Source organism: Orcinus orca, chromosome 8 (genome assembly GCF_937001465.1).
Source record: "Orcinus orca chromosome 8, mOrcOrc1.1, whole genome shotgun sequence".
Classification (NCBI taxonomy): domain Eukaryota; kingdom Metazoa; phylum Chordata; class Mammalia; order Artiodactyla; family Delphinidae; genus Orcinus; species Orcinus orca.
The window spans coordinates 10,604,048-10,629,401 of NC_064566.1; the positions used below are offsets into that span (position 1 = coordinate 10,604,048).

The 25,354-nt window shown below is 39.1% G+C and overlaps 1 protein-coding gene and 1 long non-coding RNA gene across 2 annotated transcripts; both read right to left on the reverse strand.

Moving 5' to 3' along the window:
- Window positions 1-274: 274 nt before the first annotated feature.
- Window positions 275-10,300, reverse strand: MS4A2 (membrane spanning 4-domains A2). Its single transcript, XM_004264167.4, has 7 exons — window positions 10,147-10,300; window positions 8,654-8,777; window positions 7,983-8,117; window positions 6,125-6,181; window positions 5,443-5,598; window positions 4,984-5,082; window positions 275-4,115 (listed from the first exon to the last, which is right to left on the reverse strand). The coding sequence occupies exons 1-7, from the start codon at window positions 10,206-10,208 to the stop codon at window positions 4,017-4,019; spliced, it is 732 nt and encodes a 243-aa protein (XP_004264215.1). The 5' UTR covers window positions 10,209-10,300; the 3' UTR covers window positions 275-4,016.
- Window positions 10,301-15,877: 5,577 nt separating this feature from the next.
- On the reverse strand, window positions 15,878-24,552 carry LOC125965216 (uncharacterized). The gene is made up of 2 exons (XR_007478867.1): window positions 24,222-24,552; window positions 15,878-17,587 (listed from the first exon to the last, which is right to left on the reverse strand). It is a non-coding gene; the product is annotated as an uncharacterized LOC125965216 (long non-coding RNA).
- Window positions 24,553-25,354: the final 802 nt, after the last annotated feature.

Genomic DNA, 25,354 nt, shown 5'->3' on the forward strand with positions numbered 1-25,354 from the left:
ATCAGAGTCAGGGCTAACTTGTAAAATGTGACTTACGGTCCAGGTTCCTTTCAACTTTATCCTACCATTTATTGACGAGATGGCTGATGATTCTTTTTACAATCTCTTTTCTGTCTATGGGGCTGTTTATAGATTATCCCATTTGATAAAGCATTGTTTAAAAGGAGGACTCCAGAAACTGTTCTTGGTTCTTAGCATCACTGAATTGATGCTTTGATTCCCAATTATCCTTGATCAGTCCCCCACCCTCATGTACACACACACAGAGAAGAAATCAAGTTAAATGATTCTGATTTATTGAACAAATACCAGTGATTGAGGATACATCAAGGAGGTCATAAGTATACTAACAATACACGATAATACATTGGGGTAAAGTGATTATGAAGCAGGATCTTATGGCTGGATGAATATGTGTGCATGAGGCAGTCTTCATGGAGAAGATAACCTTTAGGTTGACATTTTTAAAAAGATAATTTGGGGCACTATCTATGTGAAGAGCATGCTGTTTGTGTCCTCAGTGTGTGCCTGAAGTGAGCATGGGATAGAAAGCAGGCAGGGGCAGAACAATCATCAGAATGATCTTGAGGCAAAAAATGTGTGATGTATATAGAAATACAGTCAAAGATGTGGTTAAAACATTAATTGAGTCGGGGAAAGAATGGTGTAAAATATTACACAGTATGAAGATAGACTGGATTCACTTCTAGAGGTCCTGGTGGGCCAGGTTTAGGAGTTTGGATTCGAGTACATATGCCATGAAAGGGATGTGATTGTAGATGATCAAGTATGGTGATACAGCTGTGCAGTGAAAGGGTATATTTTTATGCTGCTGTCAAGTTTGGAGAAGCAAAATTTTAATTTCAGAAAAATGAAAGTAGAAAACCTAGGGTCCTGAGGTCAGAAAAACATGACAATTCACTTAAGTCATTGGTTGTGTGGTTAGGTGATCACTTTCATAATCTGGGGAAATTAACATCTACTTATCACTTTTTAATTTTGGCATCCCAAATAAATTAAATGTACTTAATTATTTTAGTAATTAATCTGTGAATACTACCCCCAGCTGATTTTCTTCAGTCCCTCCACAGGACTCTTTTACATAGGCTAAAGGTATGAACTACTCTTTCCTTCTCTTAAAAATAAAAATAACAACAACAAAATCATTTGGCTCAACTTAACTTTTCTTCGTTATCTTCTATTCACAGTCTCCTCTCTTTATGTCTTACATCACATATACCACCATGCTCTCTCTCTAAATACCTCTGCAAATATTTTATTCATTCACTCATCACCATAACCCTGTTTTGAATTTCTCTGCACCTTTTGCATTCATTCACTGCTATTTCTTTGCCCAGTTTCTACATCTTAACTGGATTTGATTTATCACTGTAGACTTTTCTCTTACCCAAGTCAGCAGATACCGTCTCTGATGATTATTCATTCTCTGTTGTCTAACCTCTCTCTACTTTGGGCTACCTGCTATCTACCGTTTCACAGTGCATTTTTCTGCCTAATTCCCTTATATTCTACCTTAGATATTTTCTCTCCTTTTCCCCTCTGATTACAGGCATGTACAGGTTAACTTTGCTTTGCTTTTATCTCAAAATAATTCTCTTAGAATGTTAATCTGCTTCATTTAATAATGCTCTCTCTTATAACAACACTAAATCTCTATTACCAAATTCCATCTTTACCAGCACTCTACACTGGATACCGCCAGGCACTCTTTAGTTGCATTTGTCTTTGGTCTGCTAAAAATGACAGTCTAAAACTGAACCTAATCTGGGTCTGTCTGTACTCCTCACTTATTAATTCATATTTCTCACTTCCTATCATTTCTTTCAGCATTACCCGTTGTTCTCTGATCAACTTAAACACATAATGTGTTAATCAACCAGTTGCTTCTCTAACTTTATCCTTTAATTCAACTTGTTAGCAAGAAGACCAAATACTCTTTCTCTCCATGTTTTAGACACAATCATTTCTCTCCATTTCCACTGACTTCATTTTAGCTCATGTCTTCATTCATTTATTCTTCTTTCAAGTTCTTCATTAAGTGATCTCTCCATTACGGTTTCCATCTCCAGATACTGAGTAACTTAATAAAACTCCCTGCTGCTTATTCATCAATCTGCAAACACTACTGAACAATATTGTGTCCGTGAATGTGTTGGTGATTCATGCAACATACAGATTTTTATGAGACTTTTTGCCTTTGAAAAAATATATTATCATTGAGGGGACATAAAATATTTGCATACAGAAGGTTTAATATAGAGTATAAGAGGTGTGTGTATTCGATTCGAAAAACTTATCTTCTAGAGAGAGGAGCAATCAACTAGAAAAACTTAAAGAATCAGGTGAGATTTAAGATAAGCATTACAGAAAGAAGAAATTCAAGCAAGCACAAAAGGGAAGGCAGAACATTTGAAGCTAGGATGTTGACATGAGGGGGTCAAGCACAAAGCATATTAAAGAGAAAGTGAAGTGGGTTTAGAAAGTGGAGACTTTAGGACAGGTTATGGTTACCAGCGGGGAAGGGTGGGGGAGAAGTATAGATTGGGAGTTTGGGATTGACCTGTACACACTGCTATATTTAAAATAGATAACCAACAAGGACCTATTGTAAATAATAATAATAATAACATATGGAGGACACAATTATTTCAAAGGTAATGACATACTTTTTTCCATATAGAATGGGTTAAATTTTTGTTGTCCTTTAACACAGCTGATTTCATTGAGCAAATGTGGCTTTGTTTTCACTGACTACTCTTGACATATTTGGCTCTTAGGATTAAATTTTTGTTTAAAAAAAGAGTGGAGCCTTTCAGATCAAATGGACTTAAATTTTATATCATTAGCGAGTACTAAGATTTGTAGATTGCTTTATGTATATAAGAATTAATTTATTAATAATTTCTTTCTCTTCTAGAGCACTTTTAATTTATACTGTGTGTGTGTGTGTGTGTGTGTGTGTGTGTGTTTCCACACACACTTTTAGCACTGGCAGGTAAATTATTCCTAATATGTTAATTTTACTGATGAGAAAACCCAGATTAAGTAAAAGGTTAAATGATTTGCCACAACTCACTCAACTAATAAGCAATAGGCCTGGGATTCCAGTGCAGACTCCCTGCGCTTTATAAGATCAGTGATCCTTCTAACATACCACGTTGTTTTGTCCATATAAGACCAAACACAAGCAGGAAGCAGCCATTGCTAACCTGATGCGGCTGCACCAAAATGTTTCATACATACCTGAAGAATCTCTGTTCAAACCGCCATCTGACTGTCCTCCTAACTCTATTCCTAATATATGTCAATTTGGTCTTCTTATCACCTCCAAATTCCCTTCAGAATCATTTCTTTCTCCTTTTCTACCCTACCTCTGTCTTGACCTGGTGATATACCCTCCCTGAATATTCACCCCTACACTCCATAAATTCACACTGAGTACCCACTATGGATAAAATACTGGGATACACAAAGTGAGAGAGACAGACGTGAAAAACTTTACTTAGTTGGTTCTCAGTTTATGTTTGCTGAGTGGACTTTGCCCTCAAGGTGCTTATAATCCCGTAGGGGTGGGGGGCATCTATCACATACATCTGCAGCTCTTGTAAACTCTAAAAGGGGCTAAGAGACAAATATTACCAAACTGTTAAGTTTAACTCAACGCTCAACCAGCCTTCCTCTTGTTTTCTCTATTTGCACAGTTCTAGGCACAGAGTAAATGCTTATTTTTCTTGTTTTCTGTTGACGTCCCAGAAGGGATGGGTGTGAAACAGCCACAGAAAACAAGAAAAATAGGAGTCTTTCGTATTTACAAATGGAGGGGGATTTAAGTGAATGGAAACAACAAAAATAGAATTTTGTCATCTGGAGAATAAGTCATAATGTAAAGTTGGCAGGTCACAGAAAGAATTGAAAGTTTGCCAGGAGTCCCTTAAACAAAGATCTTGGCTTCCTAGATCCTTTGCTATGATCAGAATGTTCTGGACTCATGATTCTTACGAATCAGTGGGAGAAGTTGCCTCCCCTCCATCTTCCAACTCACTGTAAATTGGTGCATAGATGTTTACTTCTTCATAAAGACGATCTTCTGGAATCTGATGAGGGAAAAAATCATTCAGTATCAATCACCAAGAATTTCCTGCCACGAGAAGACTTTCTTAAGAGGCATATCTCATCTCCTTTTGCCTTTCTGAATGTGACCATCTGCCATTACACTGTAATTAGTACCTCCGTCTCTAACAAACCAAGCCAGATTGTCTGGCCAAGTGGGCTCAGAAGAAATCGTCAGTCATTGAGAAGTTGCTGAGATGATTCTGTGTCTGAACTTTGGTATATCTCTTGTCTTATCTCTGGAGGAAAGAGATCAGAAAAGGCAGCCAGACTTGAATGCTTCAGGCAAGTGGACAGATGGAGAGAGCATGTTTTATCTGGAAGATCTGAGTAAATGTATGTGCATCAGGTATTGGTAATTCTTTTTCATACATCAAAGGTGTAAAATGCGTAAGACAAGTGGAAATGCAGTTGGTAGTCATGGATTAGGGAGGAGACAAGCTTGAGGTTTCAGAGCAAGTGGGAAGGTGAAAGCCAAGAAAAAAAGAGAGCAGGAACAAATAGAACAGAACTATTCTGGGAAAGCAAATGAGCCCAGATACCTGAGTGTCTCCACCACTTGCTACCTGTATATTCATCTCTCATGCTCATCAACTTCAAAGCATCTGCATTTTCTAAAATGATGAAGATCCGATTTTCCTAAACTTCTCAGTCACAGGAATATACCGTGAGATTTGTGAGTGGAAAACTTGATTCAAAACTTGAGATTTGGAAATCAAAGTGCTGAAACTTGGAGAAATGGAATGCTGAAACTGGAAGAAATGTTGCAGGAAACCCAGGCCATACTTTTAAGCAACAAAGCTCGAATTCTTTATCTTATTGTTTAGGATTTAATCTCAGGCCTCCGCCTACCTTATTTCCTTCAATTACTTCTCCAATCCCATAGACGGTGAGTGACACAGCACTGCAAAACCCCAGAATGGTGAGAAACAGGATCATTGCCACAATTTCCTGTTGAATAACAACCAACAACAACCAGAAAGACAAGTAGAGTGACAAGGTAGGTGTCCCAGAAGTACATTCCCTTACAGCAACCCTTGTTTTCATGACCGCCCACCCTCAAGACCAGTTCCTATAAGATGACACGTGGGAAAACCAGGAGATGGTTACTCAAAGCAGATGACTCCACCCTTGCAGAATTCAGCTGGGGGGGCAGGGGAAGGAGGCCGGCACATCTCTGGGTATGAGCCTCCAGAACACTGCATTATGTGATTGAGGTTGCAAGAAAGGATTGTGTTCATGGAAAGGAAGAGAAGGCGTCTTACTGAGATTAAGACCCAGAATCTTAGTCTTCCCACAAGAAATACATACAGCGGAAACAGAAGCCACAAAGCAGATGTCGTTCTCATAAATATCCCGGCAACGGTAGATATAAGCTGAGCTCTTCTTTAGGTTAATGATCAGGATGATGATTCCTATTCCTCCAGCTATGCTGCTGACAGTGTTCGCTCCCAGACTTCCTCGTATCTGATGACAAAGAACAACATTTAGACTTGGTCCTGCACCTGCCACAGTATTCGATAAACCTGTCTGCATTTCAGGGCTGGATATATCCAATAAACTCTGCATTTACTTAAAATATAGGTGAAAAAGGGAAATCTTGAAAATGTACTTGTGTAATAAGGACCTATAACTTTCTTGCTAGGACTGCATTCAGGAAAAGCCAGTGGATACTCATAGCCTCTCCTCAAATAGACTCCTTCATTGGAAACGAGTCATTTATTTGATCATAGGACTAGAGTATGAGGACAGAGAAGGTGTGAGGTTATTTTTTCAACAAGTGTCAGAGTAGTTACATTTATTGTTTTTAAATGATACAATTGGTATTTTAATGCTTTTATTTTTAGTGATTACATTAAATACAAAGTAGATTGGAAAAATATCACATATCCACATTTGCTCATAAGAGATGACGACGTACCTTTTTCAAGACTCTCAACATTAGATTTTTCTTACCTTCTCAAGGATGGACAAAGACAGAATGCAAACTCACCAGATATGGTGCATGTTTCCTTTCAGACATAACTGACACAAATCCAGAAATAGCAAACTGTTCAAAAGGGAGGAGGAAAAAAAAAAGAGCACAGTGAGTCTCTGTTCTTCTCTGTGTCCCTTTCACCCCCGTCCTCCAAATAGAAGGTAAAGTTGTGGGTATTCTATAAAGCTCTCCTTTACTTTTAAATTTTATTATTTTATTTTTTATTTCCTATAGAGAGCTTCTCAAAATTAAATGTACATATGAATTATATGAGAGTCTTGTTAAAATGCAAATTCTTACTCAGTAAGTCCTAGATGAGGCCTGAGATTCTTTATTTCTAGCAGGATCCCAGGTGATGCCAACCCTGACAGTCCATGGGTTACTATTAAATATCGTAAGTTCCAGCAGCCCTGGTACGTGATTATAACACTACTCTAATTTTTTGGTAATCATTTGCTTTCATGAGCAACTTGTGTGTTATAGTTGGTCAACTCCTTTGGGCCAGAAACGTGTGTCTGTCTCCAGAGTCTGCCATGTATCGTACAGACATATAGTCATTACGAGAATGCATACGGTGAAAGGTCTAGTGAAGATATCAACCAATAGCACAAATTAAAGACAAAATTCCAAAGATTCAGATTGTATGATGAGTTGAGACATCTAATAAGCTGTTTGAAGTGAAGAGACAGTAAGGAAGTTTCAAATAAAATATGGCAAAGGTCCAAGGAGAGTCTTGAACGAGTGACCAGAGACCTAAGTATTTGGCAGAGTGCCAAGCCAATGTGATTAGGGTTAAAATAATATATCCTTGTGAATGAAGTGTTGATCCAGAAAACAGCATGGATTGATTGAAAGTAATTATGCAAATGCAAGAAGCCAGACAGTAGACAGAACATGGTGTATAGCTCCGTTTATATAAAACTCTAGGGGATGCAAACTAATCTGTAGTGACAGAAACAAGTGATCGCCTAAGGATGGGAAGATAGGGGCCGAGGAAGGGAAGGGTTACCAAGGGAGACAAGGAAACTTCTGGCAGTTATGAGTATGTTCATTATATGGACGTGGTAAGGTTTTCACGTGTGTCTACATGTGTCAAAATTTATCAAATTGTACACCTTAAAATGTGCCATTTATGGCATGTCAGTTAGACTTCAATAAAGCTGTATGTTTTGGTGAGCTCATTCAGCCATCTAGTTTCTAAATAGTACAATGACTAAAAAGGATGCACTGAGAAAGCACCTAAAAGAGTTTCTAAGGGGCTTCCCTGGTGGCGCAGCGGTTGAGAGTCCGCCTGCCGATGCAGGGGACAGGGGTTCGTGCCCCGGTCCAGGAAAATCCCACATGCCGCGGAGCGGCTGGGCCCGTGGGCCATGGCCTCTGAGCCTGCGCGTCCGGAGCCTGTGCTCCGCAACGGGAGAGGCCACAACAGTGAGAGGCCCGCGTACCACAAAAAAAAAAAAAGAGTTTCTAGGGCACAGTAGAAGTTCCTCAGATGTCAGTCTTGTTCTCCTCACCTCAGCAATCTCTTCCCCCCTCCCTTCACTAAGATAACTTTATTGATGGACAGTGTTAGGGAAATTTTTCTGAAGTTGAGTTCTGAAAGTTTAGTTTCAATTTTTATTAGCTAAATGCCTCTTGGGTAATATGTTTAACTTTTATGAATCCCAGGTTTCTCATCTGATAAACGTGTGTTAGCATATTCAACCCAAAGTGCTTCGTAAACTGCAAATATGTATGTATATTTACATATCTACATATTAGAATATATTCATATATTCTAAATACTAGAATAAACAATTGGTCAGATCTGATCTAAATAAAAGAAAAGCCATGTACAGTGTTATTTCAGAGACAATTGTAGACATATACTCACAAATACTGTTCCCCAGAATGGGTAGCCTGCTTTAAATGATGAAAAAAATTCTTCTTTAAATTCTGAATTATTGAACACGGAGCAGACGATTATTCCAAAATAAAAGCATATCAAACTAATCAGAATTTGTGTTACCTGTAGAAAAATGCATAAGTTTTGTGAAATAAGAAGACGTTTTCCTAAGATTACATCAATTTCCTTATAATCAAGGCAAAATGTAAGAAATTGCTTTGGTGTCTTAGGCAGTCCTGAGAAAGTATCCAAATGCAATATTTTCCACTATCATCTGGCCACTCGAAGGATTTATGTAGGCATGACTTAAGGCAGGAATAGCCAGTACATTTCTCCTGTGTCTTTATTTACATTCTCATGGTAGACATCAATAATGGCTCTTTCCATCTAAGAGAAGATGAAGATTCTAAATCCTTCACAGGATGATATTAATCACCTGGCAACTGACCAGAGTTGACAGATCCTATTTGCTATTCTTATCCGGGTCTTCATGAGGAAATGCTTCTTTTTACCCAACAGGGTGCGGTAAGTGTCAAGTTTTCGTCTACCAGGTATTTCACTCCTCTTGAGTCTGAGTGGGGAAACTATGTGGATGCCAACAAATACACTTCCTTAGAGCCAGTCTTTACTCTGGTTGTGATTAGAGGAGGCTCACTCACCCCCAGGAATTCCAGCTCCTTCTTCAAAAGAGTCAGCCACGTTTGGCGTGGTGGGGATAGGGCAGCTTTCTCCAGTAAGTTCTTATCATGGAGAGATACTACTGAAAGTTCAATTTCAGGCACACTATGAAGTTTAAACAGAAATGCAGCCATGAGAAAATTCTCTAACTCGCTGTGCAAAGCTCTCAACTGACAGGGGCATTGTGCTTGTTTATGTTTCAAAACAATCCTGCAATGAAAATCTTCACTGTAAAGTACAAGAAATTCTGAGGCTCAGAGGGTCCAAGTTAGTGGCCAAGATTACTGTCTCATCAATGATTAGATGGAACAAAAGGGAAAAAAAAACAAAAACAAAAAAGCCCCAGGCCAAGTCTTATTCTTTTTTTTTTTTTTTTGCGCTGCGCGGGCCTCTCACTGTTGTGGTCTCTCCCGTTGCGGAGCACAGGCTCCGGACACGCAGGCTCAGCGGCCATGGCTCACGGGCGCAGCTGCTCCGCGGCATGTGGGATCTTCCCAGACCGGGGCACGAACCCACGTCCCCTGCATCGGCAGGCAGACCCTCAACCACTGCGCCACCAGGGAAGCCCCCAAGTTTTATTCTTAATCTAGAATTATTACCAGGTTCTTTCTCATTAATCTGTATTGATGCGTACAACTAAAAACAATCCAACAGACATGTTTACCTATGCATCTCTCAGTCTTTTTAACATAGAAATGTATCTGCAAATATTTTGTCAATGACACACTCAATTTCATGTGCATAAGGGAATGGTTTTGAAGGATTTGTTGATCTCTATTCCTGTTTTCATCCTCAGAGGAAGCTAACTGGAAATACTGTGTCTTCAGAGTCTACTCAATATTTTGCAATGATATTCAATCCAATATTGATTCCCAAAGCTCTGTCTTTAGTTTCTCCTAAAACCTTTAAGAAGAAAGTCTTAACATGTGTTAATTTTGGGTGTTCGAAGGACAACTAGACTATGCACATCTCCACCAGATTTCACTCTGGGAACATTTCCCCTCTAAACAGTGGGGCAGGATCCCACAGCTTGAGATTCACAAAGACTAACCAGAAAGAAGCCCGAGGTCATTTCGAAAACCTTCTGTCCCTTAACACACATCAGACACATAGGCAAGAGATCTCTACTGATAGTATGGGCTGGCCAAAAAGTTCATTCGATTTTTTTCCCATAACGTCGTACAGAAAATTGGCCAAACCAACACAAACTCCCCTACCCCATACCCAGAATATGCACCTCTTTTGTTAGAAAACTTAAGTTGTTCCCAATTTAAAAGCTAAGTGAAAACCTTCTTCCCCATCAACCAGAGAGAACTAGTGAAAAAGTATAGCAAATAACTTCTTTATACCCTGTATTTTAGTTAAACCTGATGGGTCCATGCCTATGTTCATGATTTGGCATCTCCCCAGCACTGTGACTATCTCTGGTTCACTAAATGACTGGAAATAGAAGAAAATAATAACCTGTACCTACCTGGTGGGCTCTTGTGGGTTTGGGAGAGCAAGATCTGTTCTTCTCCCAATTTCTGTGTCCATTTTTTCATTAACTGAGCTATACGGTTGTGAAGAGCAGTGTTACAATGAGCCTTGGTGGGGTCCCTCTCACAGAGTCTCCGGATGGTCAGTTAAGATGGGTTGACTCATGACACTGATAACTATCTTCATGCTTAAGACATTGGTCAGAAAGATAATCTTCCTGGCTAAGATCAATAGGGCTTTTCTTGTTATAAGGAAGAGCAGAATTGAGTGGGCTACTGAATAGGGATGAGAGTGAAATGGGGAAATTTGAGACTCCTGGAAGATAATTCTGCCTGAAACCAGCAGGATTTACAGAACCTAAAAATGAGTCGGTTTAGTGGGGACTGAGAAGGTGAGAGAGAACCGCAGGACATAAAGAGATTGGCTTCTCTCCTGGTGCTTTCTCTGCTTGTGACCTGGTTCAGCCATTCCTACGCCAGAAGTTCTCCAATTGTCCTTGGAAGACTTGGCTTCACACGTAATCTAAGGCTGAAGCACAGTTTGCAAGTATGAGTGTGTCTTAGTCTCTGAATCTCTGGATTTGTCCTTGACTTCAATATTTATTGTCTTTCTCCTTCTTCCTGTCTTTTGGACAGTGCTTATATATGGCTGTTTGTAGCAGATGGTCTCAGAAACTGGACAGGCAGAGTTCTAAGGCCTGGGAACCATTCCTGATAGTGTGAAAGCTAAGAAGTTTTCACACTGAAGACTCCGTTGTCTACTAAAAGGTTAGGTTGACTCTCTGCTGCCTTGGTTTTTGTGATGGCAAGGATGGGCCTATGGAAACACTGAGGAGCATGAACTTCATAACAAATTCTATGAGTAGATCTAAGCAGCCTTGGCCTCAGCAGTATGCCTAAATTAGGGTCGGAGCTAAACTGACGTGCTTATTTTAATAGCAAATCTAGCTAGACCATAGCAAAATGAATATACAGGTGAGATTCACAGAGTTGGGACTCTTTTATTTCAGTTTGATTATAGACATAATCTTGAATGGCTCTTCATTAAACTATAAAGATACTACAAAGTTTACCTCTGTGCATCTGTACTGTCTCTCTGGTTTGTGATACAAATTTCTTCTCTTTTTCCAAGAAACGTAAGATGTTTGTGTGAACAGGGGACACTAAAACATACATTAGCACACCTTTCATAACAAAAATGTATTAACCCACATGCCGTCCTCCCACTGTGTCTTCCAGAATCGGTGGACCTGACCAGTATGTTGTTGGAGTTAATGAAACTCATTCACTTACACATTCCTCCAAAAGGGACTTAATGCTTCATGTCAGGCACTGCTCTTATCTCTGAGCCTGCAGAGATGAACACCATGGTCCCCGCCTTTGTCTGGCTCACCATCTGGCAGAGTAGAACAAAGATAAATAATATATTACCAACATGTCAGAGGCTGCTGGAACACACAGGAGGATGTACAGTTCAACCTCTTAGAGGGTATGTAGAAGTCAAGTAAGAGATTCCCAGAGAAAGTTCACATTTCAGCCAAGACTTCAGATGGTAACCTCAGGAGTTTTCGTTCATTTGCCTCTCCCTCAGTGGAATTAACACCACATCTGCTAAAACAGGGCCTGAAAAAATGCCTGTTTGTGGTGTTTTCTGGGAGTAGTCTATAATAGTTCATTATGTTTGCAGAGAATAATTAGAAATTAAACTTGAGTTGTAGACAGGGGACATTGAGGATGGTCTTTGGTGTTTGGACACAATGCTATTTTGTGAGAATTTTCAACAGAAACTTGCAGCATGCAAATCTGTAACTGAGATGTATCTCGTGATCTTCAACTTGTTTCATATCTCAGTTTTCACCAGCATCTTCTTCTTACCCCCTTCTGAGATGCTTATCATCTCTGTGCCCTCACTTTTGGTCCTTATAGACATACTCTTTCATCTTTCACAATAGTAAACATTGAAGCCTACGACAAAATGTCTTTTTTTTTTTTTGGTGGGGGCAATATTATCAAGATGAGTTTTAACCATGCCTCTGACTGAAAGGAAGAGATAATGGCACTAACACTTCCCTCCCACAGCTTATATTTCCTCTTGTTGACAGCACATCTGTCCATGCTTTTCACCCAGTCATCATCTGGCTTCCTCTTTCACAAGCAAAGTTTCTTCTCTCAGATATACACTGGGTTTACTTCCCCAAACTCAAAAGAAATTTGCTTTGAGATCCCATCTGAACAATTGTTTTCTCAAACTGAATGCTCAATTCACTTAAACGTGCACGAATTTACATGTTGCAAATTGAAAGTTGCTATGTCTTCGAGGTATTTTCTGATACTCCCAAAGGAATTCCAGTCTCTCTCTCTCTCTCTCTCTCTCTCTCTCTCTCTCTCTCTCTCTCATTTCTACATCCCAGAGCCAAGTATGGCTTCAATAAATATGGTTCACAGGTGAGAGAGGCTGAGACTGATACAAGCTCCCAGTGTTCCGTGGGAAACGTGGTTATTAAAATGAAGGAAATGAGAAAATATTGTTTATGAAACAAGATGAGTGTTTCTAAAAGGCCTAGAGCTGAGTTCAAACTTGAAGAGAAAACCTCTGTCTCTTCATTTATATGACTTCGGAAATATTCATGTAGACTATCCAAGGGCTTAAAATCTTTTTGATCTCTTTCTAAAATTGGAGTTGAACTGCTGTCTCAGCCTCTAGGCCACTTAACTGCCAAGGTCCAGCCCATGTTAATTCCTTATTAGCTCACACTCCTTCTATTCTCCAAAATGACACTTTTCAACAAGGAAAATTATAGGTGTGAACTGTGTTTGTCCACTTGTGACGAAGAACATCTGCTCAGAGAGGAAAATGATGAGACCTCTAGCATCACAGACAAGGTGTGGACATCAACTGTTCTATTCTTTATTACGGATCACTAGCATGTTAGCTTTCTTAAACCCATTCTTCCTTTCTACCTATCCTTCTCACATAATTATATCTGAATGTTTGCTCAAATTCATTTTTACTATTTTCAGTATTATTTCACAACTTTTAGTGACTTCCTATTCTTTATTGGCTTATTTTCTAAACATAATTTCATCTTCTAATACCTTACACATGTTGCATAAAGTGGCTATCCGTCCTCATTTTGCTAACCCTGGAGAGTGATGTATCACACGTTTCTTTTCCTGGAGTCCCCTGTGTCACCTCATGCTTCAATCTGGACTGGTTGCCAGTAAACATGCCACTCAGGAATGATCCTAGGACTTCCCATTGCCCTGTTTTATACTGGATTTCCTATTTCCTGACCCCACCTTTGAAGCCAAATCCAGCCTCTGTACCCCGACACGGAATTAAATCTCAGAGACAGAGTTTTGGGTGAAGTAGCAAAGAACAGCTTTATTGCTTTGCCAGGCAGAGGAGGCAACAGCCGGCTAAGGCTCTCAAAACTGTGTGTTCCAACCTGGAGGGGGGTAGTGAGGAGTTTTATCGTAATGGTTCAAAGAGGGTGTGATCAGCCTGTGGACGTTCTTCTGATTGGATGGTGGGGAGGTAAGTGGGAGTCAACATCATCAACCTTCTGGTTCCAACCCATCTGGGGTCTCCGAGCTAGTGGGCAGCACACTGTTAACTTCTACCACCTAGTGGGGGTTTCAGTATCTGCAAAACAGCTCAAAGATATTGTTGTGTGTGTGTGTGTGTGTGTGTGTGTGTGTGTGTGTGTGTGTGTGTGTGTCCCTTGAGGGGAATCAGGACCCTGCCCCAAGGCTGCACTGTTGTTTCTCTTGACTGTTCCTCCCTTGTCCTGCATCCCCTCCCTTCTAATTAACAGCTGTTTGAACCTGCCCAGCTGGAACTCAGGGAAGGTCTTGGACGCTGAATGAAGTCTATTTCCTAATCAAAGAAATGGGGGACACAGAAAGGCTTTTGTGCTCAGAAGCCCCACAGGGTCCTGTTCCATACCACCTTTTACTCTTTCTTAGTATGCTATTGCATGTTGATAGAATATATTGCCTGGTCACATGCTGAGAAACAGTATCTGGGTGGGGTTTTTTTGTTTGTTTTTTTTGTTTTTTTTTTTGCGGTACACGGGCCTGTGACTGTTATGGCCTCTCCCGTTGCGGAGCACAGGCTCAGCGGCCATGGCTCACGGGCCCAGCCGCTCCACGGCATGTGGGATCTTCCCGGACCGGGGCACAAATCCGTGTCCTCTGCATCGGCAGGCAGACTCTCAACCACTGCGCCACCAGGGAAGCCCTGGGTGATATTTTTGAGTCTTTGTTGGCCTGAACATTTCCTTTCTTTAATACCCTTAGACTTAATTGAATTCTAAAGACATATAGAGTTTGAACCAGAAAATGTTTTTTACCCAGAATCATTCACTCCATTTTCTTCCAGCATCTAGATTTCATTTTGAGAATTTCACCCTAATTTTTAATTCCAGATATTTGTATGTGCCATGCATTTTCTCTCTGAAAACTTTTATAATGCCTTTTAATCCATAGAGGTAAGACATACCTAATGTTAAGATTTACTGTAAATCTTATGCATTAATTTTACTGGATGGCCAGTAACCATTTTCAAACTAGAGAGCCATGTGCTTTGTTTTAAAAAATGTTCCCATGGCAGTGAAATAAGTCAAAGACAAATACTGTATGATACCACTTACATGTGGAATCTACAAACTACAACAAATTAGTGAATAAAACAAAAAAGAAGCAGACACAGATGTAGACAACAAACTAGTGGCTACCAGTATGGGGAGGGGGGCAATGCAGTGGGGGGAGAGTGGAAGGTACAAACTACTGGGTGTAAGACAGGCTCAAGAATGTATTGTACACCATGGGAAATACAGCCAATATTTTGTAATAACTGTAAGTAACCTTTAAAAATTTTATAAAATATTTAAAACTTTTAAAAAATAAATTTATTTCTTAATTTAATTTTAAAAAGAAACAATTGGAAAAAAATTCCCATGTTTTCTTTTTGGATAAGTTCCTCATAAACTTTTGTTTAATTTTTGTGAACATCTTATTAGGGAGATGGCAGGCATCCAGAATTTGCCTCTTCCATGTTCTTCTTGCATTCAGAATATACCCGTCCATCCCAATAGCCTTAATTTGTTTCAGGACTAAGTCCAAAGTCTCATCTAAATATCCTCAGAATCAGATATGGTTGAGACAATTCATTCTGAGGCAAATGCCTAAATTAATGACTCAAATTCTTCTTTAATCAGTATCAAATTGTTGCCATTTACATAACCCCTTATTTGGTTGGGGTTTTATTTTAAACACTTGACTAAATGCATTATCGTTCAATGAAAATAGGAACAAAATAATTCTACAACTTATAATTTTATTTCTGAATTTTTAGCACAATGACAAAGCACATGGTAGGAACACTGTATTTATTGAATGAGTTAATGAATGAGTGATAACCAAACATGGATCAATCAATCACTTCTCCCATGTCCCCAGCTTACTGGTAAACTTGGAGGAAAATGCCTGGACTCAGTACACAAATTACAGATTGTAAACTCCAAGGTCTTCTCAAACTGCTAATTCATCAGAGACAATAGGTCTTCATAGAGATTTTTCAGAGGATTCTCTTTGGAGAAAGGTTCACCAGGAGCATTCAAAGAGCAATAAAAAATGTTATATTTTTTAAATATCAAGGCATCATTCTCTGTCTCTCTCAGTGACCCCTTAAGTGTTCCAGTTGCTCGCTTTAGCATTCTCTGATTTTATTTTTTCCTCTGTATTTTTTTAGCTCTTACATTTTTGTCACAATCAGATTATGAGTAATGTATTTTTTTTTCTTTCTGAGATATTTCTAAAATATCCCCTCCCTAAGCAATGTCAAAATATTGATTTCAGGATTCCAACTATTCTAAACCACACTATACTGCTTCCCTGTCCGCAGCCTACCCAAGATAAAACCTGGGCTTGACAGAAGGACTTTGGTAAGACTCAATGAAGGAAAGATAAGTAGAAGCACATTGCAACCTATAAAATAATCATTTTAAAAATTGGAGTTTTAGGGCTTCCCTGGTGGCGCAGTGGTTGAGAGTCCGCCTGCCGATGCAGGGGACACGGGTTCGTGCCCCGGTCCGGGAAGATCCCACATGCCGCGGAGCGGCTGGGCCCGTGAGCCATGGCCCCTGAGCCTGTGCGTCCGGAGCCTGTGCTCCGCAGCGGGAGAGGCCACAACAGTGAGAGGCTCACGTACCGCAAAAAAAAAAAAGAAAAGAAAAGGATCTAGGAAAGGAGATTGAGAAGGAGGAAAGAAGAAGACAGGAGGAAAAGCGGCTAATCAAGTTTTCCTGGAATCCAAGTGAAGAAATTATTGGAAGGAGGAGCGAGAGACCAGTGCTGCTAATGGGTCAATTAGATGAAGACTGAGAATTGAGCTCTGTGTTACCAACGTGGAAGTGTTCAGTGATCTTAAAGGGAGCAGTTACAGAAGTGTGATGGGGAAGAAAATGAAGCCTTATTGCAGTGGGTTTAGTTGAAACTGGGTAGATAGGAATTGGAGATAGAGTGTAGAGCATTCCTTTAAGGAGTTTAGCTACAGGAGGGAAAATGAATTGTGACTGTAGCTTGCAGCAGAAAATAAGGTCAAGATTTTTTTTTTTCTTAGCAGTTATTGGATGCTTATGGGCTGATTAAAAAGATCTAGTAGGAAGAGAATTGGAGTGATGCACTTGCATGGAGAAAAAGAAACAGAATCTAGTATTCCAGAAGGGGTGGGGGTTTGAAGAAAATCATAGAGGAATCACCTACGGTAAGAGGTTAGAATGAAAAAAATATATCGGTACAGATCTGGCCCATGAAGTAGTTATAGTGGGGGTCTGAAATATCTCCTCCAATGGCTTGAGTTTCTCGGAATAGGAAGCAAGGGAATCAACAGAGAGTAGAGATGAGAAAAAAGGCATTGGCATTTGAGGATAGAGTAGAAATGTGAATGAGCTAGAAAAGTAGTATAAATGGGCAGGTGGTTGAGTGGGAACACGTAATAGAGACTTACTAAGTGTTTAATGAGCACTAAAAATATAGACTACTTAGCTTTCAGCTGTGAAACTAATGGCAGGAGAGTGCCCCCTCAAAATAATTAGAATTAGTTAACTTTAAGAACACACAAATATCAAAAAGCCTTTTTCTAAGCTTCAGATTCACCAGATAATCGTAGTAATCATCCCAGTAATCATATTCACAATCTATATGACTTTCTGAAGATCTACCACCTGAATGCCTTAGGAAAAGAAAATTAATTTTCTTGCACATTAAATGACACTCAGGGTCTCAGCTGGATTCACCAACCTCAACTCTCTTACTGTTAATGGATGACTTATTTCTACTCCTGTGACCATAGAAAAAGAAGAACTTCCACTTACCAGTGTTTTTATGGGTTTTTTTCCCAACTACGACAGATAAGGTTCCTGAAACAATAAACTGCTTGAAAATAGGAAGTGAAGCAGATAAAGGAATGTTAAGTCTCAACCATCTTTTCTTGATCTTTCCTTGGTTAGCAGATACCTAGCGGTACTTGTACAAACTTCCTTTTCAAATTCACATTCTAGAACACAAAATTATACTTGACTTTGCTCATCATTTTATACAAATAAAATTTTAAATGAGTCTAAATTTTGAATAAATGTATAAGATTTTCATTTTGTTTTGTTCTTGGCCTTTTACAGGTTTATATGGGTGTGCATACTTTATCATATAATAAACACACATATTCAATGTAATTAATTATCGTTATGCTTATGTTTATATTAAAAGTAAATAATATTTATTTACATACATAAGCATATTGAATACCATTCTCATATTCTCACCCAAGCTCCAGATATGGGTTTGATTTATTGGACTAGGTGTTCTAAAAGACCTTTTATACATCTAAGTATCTCTCTGGACATATCCACTAATTTTTTTTGCAAGTTATTTAAAACTTCGTTTTTTTTAAATTTTTGAATTTTATTTTATTTTTTTTATACAGCAGGTTTTTATTAGTCATCAGTTTTATACACATCAGTGTATACATGTCAATCCCAATCACCCAATTCATCACACCACCACCACCACCACCCCCTGCCACTTTTCCTCCTTGGTGTCCATACGCTAGTTCTCTACATCTGTGTCTCACTTTCTGCCCTGCAAACCGGTTCATCTACCATTTTTCTAGGTTCCACATATATGTGTTAATATACGATATTTGTTTTTCTCTTTCTGACTTACTTCACTCTGTATGACAGTCTCTAGATCCATCCACGTATCAACAAATGACCCAATTTCGTTCCTTTCTATGGCTGAGTAATAGTCCATTGTATATATGTACCACATCTTCTTTATCCATTCGTCTGTCAGTGGGCATGTAGGTTGCTTCCATGACCTGGCTATTGTAAATAGTGCTGCAATGAACATTGGGGTGCATATGTCTTTTGGAATTATGGTTTTCTCTGGGTATATGCCCAGTAGTGGGATTGCTGGATCAGGTGGTAATTTTATTTTTAGTTTTTTAAGGAACCCCCGTACTGTTCTCCATAGTGGCTGTATCAATTTACATTCCCACCAACAGTGCAAGAGGGTTCCCTTTTCTCCACACCCTCTCCAGCATTTGTTGTTTGTAGATTTTCTGATGACGCCTGTTCTAACTGCTGAGAGGTGGTACCTCACTGTAGTTTTGATTTTCATTTCTCTAATAATTAGTGATGTTGAGCAGTTTTTCATGTGCTTCTTGGCCATCTGTATGTCTTCTTTGGAAAATGTCTACTTAGGTCTTCTGCCCATATTTGAATTGGGTTGTTTGCTTTTTAATATTGAGGTGCATGAGCTGTTTATATATTTTGGAGATTAATTCTTTGTCCATTGATTTCTTTGCAAATATTTTCTCCCATTCTGAAGGTTGTCTTTTCGTCTTGTTTATGGTTTCCTTTGCTGTGCAAAAGCTTTGAAGTTTCATTAGGTCCCATTTGTTTATATTTGTTTTTATTTCCATTACTCTAGGAGGTGGATCAAAAAAGATCTTGCTGTGATTTATGTCAAAGAGTGTTCTTCTTATGTTTTCCTCTAAGAGTTTTATAGTGTCCGGTCTTACAATTTGGTTTCTAATCCATTTTGAGTTTATTTTTGTGTATGGTGTTAGGGAGTGTTCTAATTTCATTCTTTTACATGCAGCTGTCCAGTTTTCCCATCACCACTTACTGAAGAGACTGTCTTTTCTCCATTGTATATCTTTGCCTCCTTTGTCATAGATTAGTTGACCATAGGTGCGTGGGTTTATCTCTGGGCTTTCTATCCTGTTCCATTGATCTATATTTCTGTTTTTGTGCCAGTACTATAGTGTCTTGATTACTGTAGCTTTGTAGTATAGTCTGAAGTCACAGAGTCTGATTCCTCCAGCTCCATTTATTTCCCTCAAGACTGCTTTGGCTATTCAGGGTTTTTTGTGTCTCCATACAAATTTTAAGATTTTCTGTTCTAGTTCCGTAAAAAATGCCATTGGTAATTTGATAGGGATTGCATTGAATCTGTAGATTGCTTTAGGTAGTATAGTCATGTTTACAATATTGATTCTTCCAATCCAAGAACATGGTATATCTCTCCATCTGTTGGTATCATCTTTAATTTCTTTCATCAGTGTCTTTTAGTTTTCTGCATACAGGTCTTTTGTCTCCCTAGGTAGGTTTATTCTTAGGTACTTTAGTCTTTGTGTTGCCATGGTAAATGGGAGCGTTTCCTTAATTTCTCTTTCAGAATTTTCATCATTAGTGTATAGGAATAAAGAGTTTCCTGTGCATTAATTTTGTATCCTGCAACTTTACCAAATTCATTGATTAGCTCTAGTAGTTTTCTGGTGGCATCTTTAGGATTCTCTGTGTATAGCATCATGTTTTCTGCAAACAGTGACAGTTTTAATTCTTCTTTTCTGATTTGGATTCCTCTTATTTCTTTTTCTTCCTTGATTGCCATGGCTAGGACTTCCAAAACTATGTTGAATAATAGTGGTGAGAGTGGACATCCTTGTCTTGTTCCTGATCTTAGAGGAAATGCTTTCAGTTTTTCCCCATTGAGAATGATGTTTGCTATGGGTTTGTCATATATGGCCTTTATTATGTTGAGGTAGGTTCCCTCTATGCCCACTTTCTGGAGATTTTTTTTATCATAAATGGGTGTTGAATTTTGTCAAAAGCTTTTTCTGCATCTATTGAGATGATCATATGGTTTTTCTTCTTCAATTTGTTAATATGGTGTATCACATTGACTGATTTGCGTATATTGAAGAATCCTTGCATCCCCGGGATAAATCCCACTTGATCATGGTGTATGATCCTTCTAATGTGTTGTTGGGTTCTGTTTGCTAGTATTTTGTTGAGAATTTTTGCATCTATATTCATTCAAGTGATATTGGTCTGTAATTTTTCTTTTTTTGTAGTATCTTTGTCTGGTTTTGGTATAAGGGTGATGGTGGCCTCATACAATGAGTTTGGGAGTGTTCCTTCCTCTGCAATTATTTAGAAGAGTTTGAGAAGGATGGGTGTTAGCTCTTCTCTAAATGTTTGATAGCATTCACCTGTGAAGCCATCTGGTCCTGGACTTCTGTTTGTTGGAAGATTTTTCATCTCAATTTCATTACTTGTGATTGGTCTGTTCATATTTTCTATTTCTTCTTGGTTCAGTCTTGGTAGGTTATACCTTTCTAAGATTTTGTCCATTTCTTCCAGGTTGTCCAATTTATTGGCATAGAGTTGCTTGTAGTAGTCTCTTAGGATGCTTTGTATTTCTATGGTGTCGGTTGTAACTTCTCCTTTTTCATTTCTAATTTTATCAATTTGAGTCCTCTCTCTTTTTTTTTTGATGAGTCTGGCTAATGGATTATCAATTTTGTATATCTTCTCAAAGAACCAGCTCGTAGTTTTACTGATCTTTGCTATTGTTTTCTTTGTTTCTATTTCATTTATTTCTGCTCTAATCTTTATGATTTCTTTCCTTCTGCTAACTTTGGGTTTTGTTTGTTCTTCTTTCTCTAGTTCCTTTAAGTGTGAGGTTAGATTGTTTATTTGAGATTTTTCTTGTTTCTTGAGGTAGGCTTGCATAGCTATAAACTTCCCTCTTAGAACTGCTTTTGCTGCAACCCATAGGTTTTGAATCGTCATGTTTTCATTGTCATTTGTCTCTAGGTATTTTTGATTTCCTCTTTGATTTCTTCAGTGATCTCTTGGTTACTTAGTAATGTATTGTTTAGCCTCCATGTGTTTGTGTTTTTTACCTCTTTTTCCTGTAATTCATTTCTAATCTCATAGCGTTGTGGTCAGAAAAGATGCTTGATATGATTTCAATTTTCTTAAATTTACTGAGGCTTGATTTGTGACCCAAGATGTGATCTATCCTGGAGAATGTTCCGTGCGCACTTGAGAAGAAAGTGTAACCTTCTGTTTTTGGATGGAATGTCCTATAAATATCAATTACATCTATCTGGTCTACTGTGTCATTTAAAGCTTGTGTTTCCTTATTAATTTTCTGTTTGGATGATATGTCCATTGGTGTAAGTGAGGTGTTAAAGTCCCCCACTATTATTGTGTTATTGTTGATTTCCTCTTTTAGAGCTGTTAGCAGTTGCCTTATGTATTGAGGTGCTTCTATGTTGGGTATATATATATTTATAATTGTTATATCTTCTTCTTGGATCGATCCCTTGATCATTATGTAGTGTCCTTCCTTGTCTCTTGTAACATTCTTTATTTTAAAGTCTATTTTATCTGATATGAGTATTGCTATTCCAGCTTTCTTTTGATTTCCATTTGCATGGGATAACTTTTTCCATCCCCTCACTTTCAGTCTGTATGTGTCCCTATGTCTGAAGTGGGTCTCTTGTAGACAGCATATATATGGGTCTTTTTCTTGTATCCATTCAGCAAGCCTGTGTCTTTTGCTTGGTGCATTTAATCCATTGACGTTTCAGGTAATTATCAATATGTATGTTCCTATGGCCATTTTCTTAATTGTTTTGGGTTTGTTTTTGTTAGGTCTTCTTTCTTCTCTTGTGTTTCCCACTTAGAGAAATTCCTTTGGCATTTGTTGTAGAGCTGGTTTGGTGGTGATGAATTCTCTTAGATTTTGCTTGTCTGTAAAGGTTTTGATTTCTCCATCAAATCTGAATGAGATCCTTGCTGGGTTAGAGTAATCTTGGTTGTACGTTCTTCCCTTTCATCACTTTAAGTATATCATGCCACTCCCTTCTGGCTTGTAGAGTTTCTGCTGAGAAATCAGCTGTTAACCTTATGGTTTTTCCCTTGCTGCTTTCAATAATTTTTCTTTGTCTTTAAATTTTGCCAGTTTGATTACTGTGTGTCTCGGCATGTTTCTCCTTGGGTTTATCCTGTATGGGACTCTGTGCTTCCTGGACTTGAGTGGCTATTTCCTTTCCCTTGTTAGGGAAGTTTTCGACTATAATCTCTTCAAATATTTTCTCGGGTCCTTTCTCTCTCTCTTCTCCTTCTGGGACCCCTATAATGCGAATGTTGTTGCGTTTAATGTTGCCCCAGAGGTCTCTTAGGCTGTCTTCATTTCTTTTCATTCTTTTTTCTTTATTCTGTTCCGCAGCAGTGAATTCCACCATTCTGTCTTCCAGGTCACTTATCCATTCTTCTGCCTCAGTTATTGTTATTGATTCCTTCTAGTGTAGTTTTCATTTCAGTTATTGTATTGTTCATCTCGTTTGTTTGTTCTTTAATTCTTCTAGGTCTTTGTTCAACATTTCTTGCATCTTCTCAATCTTTGCCTCCATTCGTTTTCCAAGGTCCTGGATCACCTTCACTATCATTATTCTGAATTCTTTTTCTGGAGGGTTGCCTATCTCCACTTCATTTAGTTGTTTTTCTGGGGTTTTATCTTGTTCCTTCATCTGGTACATAGCCCTCTGCCTTTTCATCTTGTCTATCTTTCTGTGAATGTGGTTTTTGTTCCACAGGCTGCAGGATTGTAATTCTTCTTGCTTCTGCTGTCTGCCCTCTGGTGGATGCGGCTCTCTAAGGGTGCAAACTTGTGCAAGTTTCTTGATGGGAGGGACTGGTGGTGGGTAGAGCTGGGTGTTGCTCTGGTGGGCAGAGCTCAGTAAAACTTTAATCCGCTTGACTGCTGATGGGTGGGGCTGGGTTCCCTCCCTGTTGGTTGTTTGGCCTGAGGCGACCCAACACTGGAGCCTACCTGGGCTCTTTGGTGGGGCTAATGGCAGACTCTGAGAGGGCTCACACCATGAGTACTTCCCAGAACTTCTGCTGCCAGTGTCCTTGTCCCCACGGTGAGCCACATACACCCCCCGCCTCTGCAGTAGACCCTCCAACACTAGCAGGTAGGTCTGGTGCAGTCTCCTATGGGGTCACTGCTCCTTCCCCTGGGTCCCGATGCACACACTACTTTGTGTGTGCCCTCCAAGAGTGGAGTCTCTGTTTTCCCCAGTCCTGTTGACATCCTGCAATCAAATACCACTAGCCTTCAAGGTCTGATTCTCTAGGAATTCCTCCTCCCATTGCTGGACCCCCAGGTTGGGAAGCCTGATGTGGGGCTCAGAACTTTCTCTCCAGTGGGTGGACATCTGTGGTATAAGTGTTCTCCAGTCTGTGAGTCACCCACCCAGCAGTTATGGGATTTGATTTTACTGTGATTGAGCCCCTCTTACCATTTCATTGTGGTTTCTCCTTTCTCTTTGGATGTGGGGTATCTTTTTTGGTGAGTTCCAGTGTCCTCCTGTCTTTGATTGTCCAGCAGCTAGTTGTGATTCTGGTTTTCTTGCAAGAGGGAATGAGAGCACGTCCTTCTCCTCCGCCCTCTTGGTTCAGTATACATATCCACTAATTTCTAATTTATTATTTTGACCTGCTATTAGTTCCATGACTCTAATTTTGATAAATGGAACTCTCTACATGTTCATGGCTCTCTCAAAACTTCATTCTACTTTTTAATTCATAAGTCTCACAATCGTTTACCAAGCCACCCCTAAAATTTGAGAGAAAATTTGCCAAAATACATTTCTAGCAGTGGTATCTAAGAAATTACCTACGGTCAGTGAAATTTGAATACTCACAGATATAGCGCTCCATATCTGATAGCCTGTATAAACGATCAAGAAAAATATGTAATTGGATGGATGGGGCAGGTTTTGTAAGGAACCCATAAAAACACCCAGAGACAGAATTATTGCTCCATTCAGGATCTGGATAGCCTGTAAGAAGCAAAAAAAGAGAATGCATAAATGGTCCGATACTAGTGTACATTGAGAAGAGACCATTTTATTTATGTATTTTTCTTTGCCTTTATGGTTTTATTACAGGATGTTGACTATAGTTCCCTGTGTTGTACAGTGGGACCTTGTTGTTTATCCATTCTATATATGATAGTTTGTATCTGCTAATCCCAAACTCCCAATCCAACCCGCCCCTACCGCCCTCCCCCTTGGCAACCACAAATCTATTCTCTAAGTCTGTGAGTCTGTTTCTCTTTCGTAGATAAGTTCATTTGTGTCATGTTTTAGATTCTACATATAAGTGATATCATATGGTATTTGGAGAAGAGATCATTTTAATTTTCCTCAGAAAGGAGATATCAGTGCTTGAAATAGTCAAAAAAACGAAGCCTAAATTAACTGGGCAAAAGCCTACTCTGGGAGGTTTCTGTTCCCTGGATTCCCACCGATTCCAGTGGCAACATTTCATCCTCCCCTTTCCCCCCTACTTCTGCTCATTCTCACAAACTCCTTTCAGAAAGTGGCAGGAGAGTGAAGGAGTTACGGCTGATAACGTAGACTGGGTGGAACTGTCTTCCCAGCATACTTTGGGGCCATAATATGATGAAGACCATTCTCCAGTGTTGATAGGATGTCTCCCACGGTGAGATTATGCCTCTGAACTTCTACTCCTCAGGTCTAAAATATGCCCCAGTCTTTTCTTAAAGGAACAGCATTATTGATTCAGTGATGAGTAACTCGAGACGTATTCTTTAAGGTCCAATATTTTTTAAGTCATTATATTATATAGTACTATATGGAAGATACCTTTCTGGATAGCAATACAGCACAATGGAAAAAGTTTAAGAACCATGGAGGAGCCAGTTGCAAATCCAAATCTGACCAGTTACTAGTTAGTTGTATGACCTAGTAGTGGGGATCTCAGTTTTCACATGTGTAAAATGGAAATAATTTTAATTTCATATTAACATTGC

What these genes read in the sequence shown, in the direction of transcription:
- MS4A2 (XM_004264167.4), bottom strand. Translation starts at nt 10,208, where the DNA reads ATGGACACAGAAATTGGGAGAAGAACAGATCTTGCTCTCCCAAACCCA. An exon ending in AGGAGCTGGAATTCCTGGGG is followed by an intron (nt 8,118 to 8,653) that starts GTGAGTGAGCCT and finishes ATTTTTCTACAG; the next exon opens with GTAACACAAATTCTGATTAG. An exon ending in TTGTGGCTTCTGTTTCCGCT is followed by an intron (nt 5,083 to 5,442) that starts GTATGTATTTCT and finishes GTTATTCAACAG; the next exon opens with GAAATTGTGGCAATGATCCT.